The 2,948-nt window shown below is 27.2% G+C and overlaps 1 protein-coding gene across 1 annotated transcript; it reads right to left on the bottom strand.

The window, feature by feature from the left end:
- Positions 1–861: 861 nt before the first annotated feature.
- On the bottom strand, positions 862–2,512 carry LOC112686415. Its single transcript, XM_025558672.1, has 2 exons — positions 2,215–2,512; positions 862–2,135 (listed from the first exon to the last, which is right to left on the bottom strand). The coding sequence occupies exon 2, from the start codon at positions 1,946–1,948 to the stop codon at positions 1,535–1,537; it is 414 nt and encodes a 137-aa protein (XP_025414457.1). The 5' UTR covers positions 1,949–2,135; positions 2,215–2,512; the 3' UTR covers positions 862–1,534.
- Between the last annotated feature and the right edge of the window lie 436 nt (positions 2,513–2,948).

The following is a 2,948-nucleotide window of genomic DNA, read 5'->3' on the forward strand; positions in this document are numbered from 1 at the left end:
CGTACAATGTATAAAGTATAATACACCAAATTCACTGACATTGCTATTTATATTTTTCTAGAAATGACGATGTTGTCCCTTATTATAACCACCATATAATCTTTAATTACGAAAATAGTTTTAATATTATAAATTGTAAAATTTATTTTCAAATCGACATAAATTGAAATTCACATAAAAATTATTTTGGACATCAATTAGTATGAACGTGGCGTCCCTCCGTTCTGGTGAAAAAATATAGTTGGGGTACGCAAAAAAAAAATAGTAGAGAAGCTCCGTCCCCCTGCGCCCCCCCCCCCCCCACAATTCGAGCACTATAGTTTCAATTCAGTAGTCAGTACACAAGCACTTTTTCAAAAAGAAAAAATAATTGTCTTATGATAGGGTACTCTTAATTGGGAAAAGTGCTTTATTTACTAATTTGTGTTAAAAAAAAAACTTGTGATGATTGCTTTAAAATAGCAATTATTCTGTTAATTTTATATGAATATTTCAAATTTTAAATACAACTGATAACAATTATTAAAATCGTTTTCTCTTGTTTCTGTAAATTTGTAAGTATGTCCCGGTTTTTTATGTCAAGTCCCGCATATAAATATCTGGTTTCCCGCTTATCTGTAAATAAGAGTTGACAACCCTAGTGGTAACTTCTCTTAGTTTTGTTATACATAATACCTACCAATAAAATGTTGCTAAATTGTATTCCTATTATTTAATGTGCTAATTTTATTTAGTAAATTGCACATTTGCGCTAGTAGTGCATTGATTTTTAAAAAAAATATATAAATAAAAATAACCATTAGGTACCTAATTATAATATTTTATTTAAATTAACATTTTTGATAATTCAGTGCTGTTAGATGAAAATTTTTCTAAAACTATATTTGAATTTTTGTACAAGTCTTGTTCACATGTGATTAGCATTAAATCTTCTAAACGTGTGTTATTCATAGTATTTCTTAAACGAGTTTTATTTTGAGCTTTGAAAGTGTCCTTCTGTAGTAGCACTTGAAACAGGGAAAGTCAAAGCAATTTGAAGAACAATATTAAGTGATGGAAATACAGAACCCAAGTTACCCGCATGAAAAATTTAATTAAGTGCTTTCATACTCCCTACATTAAGCACTTTTCTAGGTTCCATTTCAATTTCATTATTTGATTTTGATGAAAATTCTTTATCTTCTCCTTCTTCTTCTATGAGGTCTTTTTCATGAAAATATTTAGACAGATTGACATTTTCTTCAAATGAGGTAAAAATCTTTGAAAAATGAATGTACTTCTTGTTTAAACAGTACTGATCAATATACTTTCTGTAAACCTTACAAAATATTAAAAAAGCATCTTTTGGAAGTGATGCTGGAACTTTTTCATTTCATCTAGCCTCTTTTTACTGAACAATGATGAATCTTTATAAATTCCGATTGAACTATTACCAAAGTATTCGCTAAATGCTGAATTTATGATGTCCAAACAAACATAAAATGTATTAATTCTGACGTTTTCTATTGGATCTATTACAGGATCATCAAAAGCCTCATTGCCTGGCATTTTTTTTTCTATGAATTCTTTGATTAAGCTTATCAAAAAATTCAAATTGGCTAAATTTGTTCATAAAATTATTAACATCAATTAATATTTTATTAAAAACATTACTATCTCGAAGGTTATGAACAGCTAACTGAGCATTCTGTATGCTATTCATAGTTGAATGTAAGTCAAGGTCCTTACTTTGTAATAAAATGTTGACTGGTTCAAGAATCTCAAAAATGTATTTAAAACAGAATGCTATTAACAAAAACCGCCTAGAAAGAAGGTATTCTATAAGACAGCCAGCAATAAGTCCAATTCTTTGGTCATTACATCCTTCTTTATTCTTAACATCATCCAAAGTTTCAACGACAGCTTCGTATGTTTCTAATATTGAATCAAAGGCATATCCATGAGACATCCAACGTGTTGTAGCGACTAGCTTAGGCCTACGAGTTCTTTTACCGCAATAATAATCTTGTTTAGTTTCATAAATAGCCACTCTTTTCTTACTTCCACATATAAAATTGTAAACCGATTCTAGATTACCAAAAATATCTATGACATTTATATTGCAACCGACAGATTTAGCAACAACTAAGTTTAGCCTAAAAGAAAAAAAATGTATGTAAAAGAATAGTTATAATAATAATAAGTAACTATGATAAAAACTAAAATGTAAATTACCTATGTGCGTAACATCAAATAAAAGTTGCAGATGGACATTTTTGTTGTATATAAGTTTTTAATTCATGAAATTGGCCTCTCATATTTTGAGCACCATCATAAGACTGTCCCACTAAATATTGTTATTGAACTAGTAGTGTCGTACATGGGTGATTTCTGTCTTCATGTTTTTGTTCATAGTTATATTTACATATTGTTAACGTTTTATATTAGTTGGTATTAACTCTCCTCAACTATTTTTATTTATTATTTTCAGTAATTGCAATATTATTTATCATTTTTATCCATTTTGCTTAGTTTTTAATCTTTCGCTTATTGTTATCACATGTATTAATTATGTACATTTAATATTTTAATTGTTTAACTGTAATAGTTTTTACTAAAAGTTCTGAAATAGAAAAAATGTAATAAAATTAAATATCAAAAAATCGATTCATTTACGATTATATTATCTTTTATAAATAACCAGCATATACTATTCAAATGATTCTAAAATGGATCAAATACTACATTATATAGAGTTACAGTAAATAGTTAAAATAAAATAATTAGTAAAATGTAATTATAAATTAATATGCTACTAGCATATGTTAAATATTCTGTAATTGTTATTTAGTCATTATTTCATTAAACAAACTTTGTACAACTGTTTTTGGTCATATTAGTGGGAAATTTTTTACATTAAAAAAAGGTTTAGTTAATGACGTACCTAATATTGAAAAGTTTCTATTGTA

The sequence above is a fragment of the Sipha flava genome, unplaced genomic scaffold (genome assembly GCF_003268045.1).
Source record: "Sipha flava isolate LNK unplaced genomic scaffold, YSA_version1 307_pilon_pilon, whole genome shotgun sequence".
Taxonomy (NCBI): domain Eukaryota; kingdom Metazoa; phylum Arthropoda; class Insecta; order Hemiptera; family Aphididae; genus Sipha; species Sipha flava.

Coding starts and splice junctions, on each gene's coding strand:
- LOC112686415 (XM_025558672.1), bottom strand. CDS start 1,948: ATGTCTCATGGATATGCCTTTGATTCAATATTAGAAACATACGAAGCT.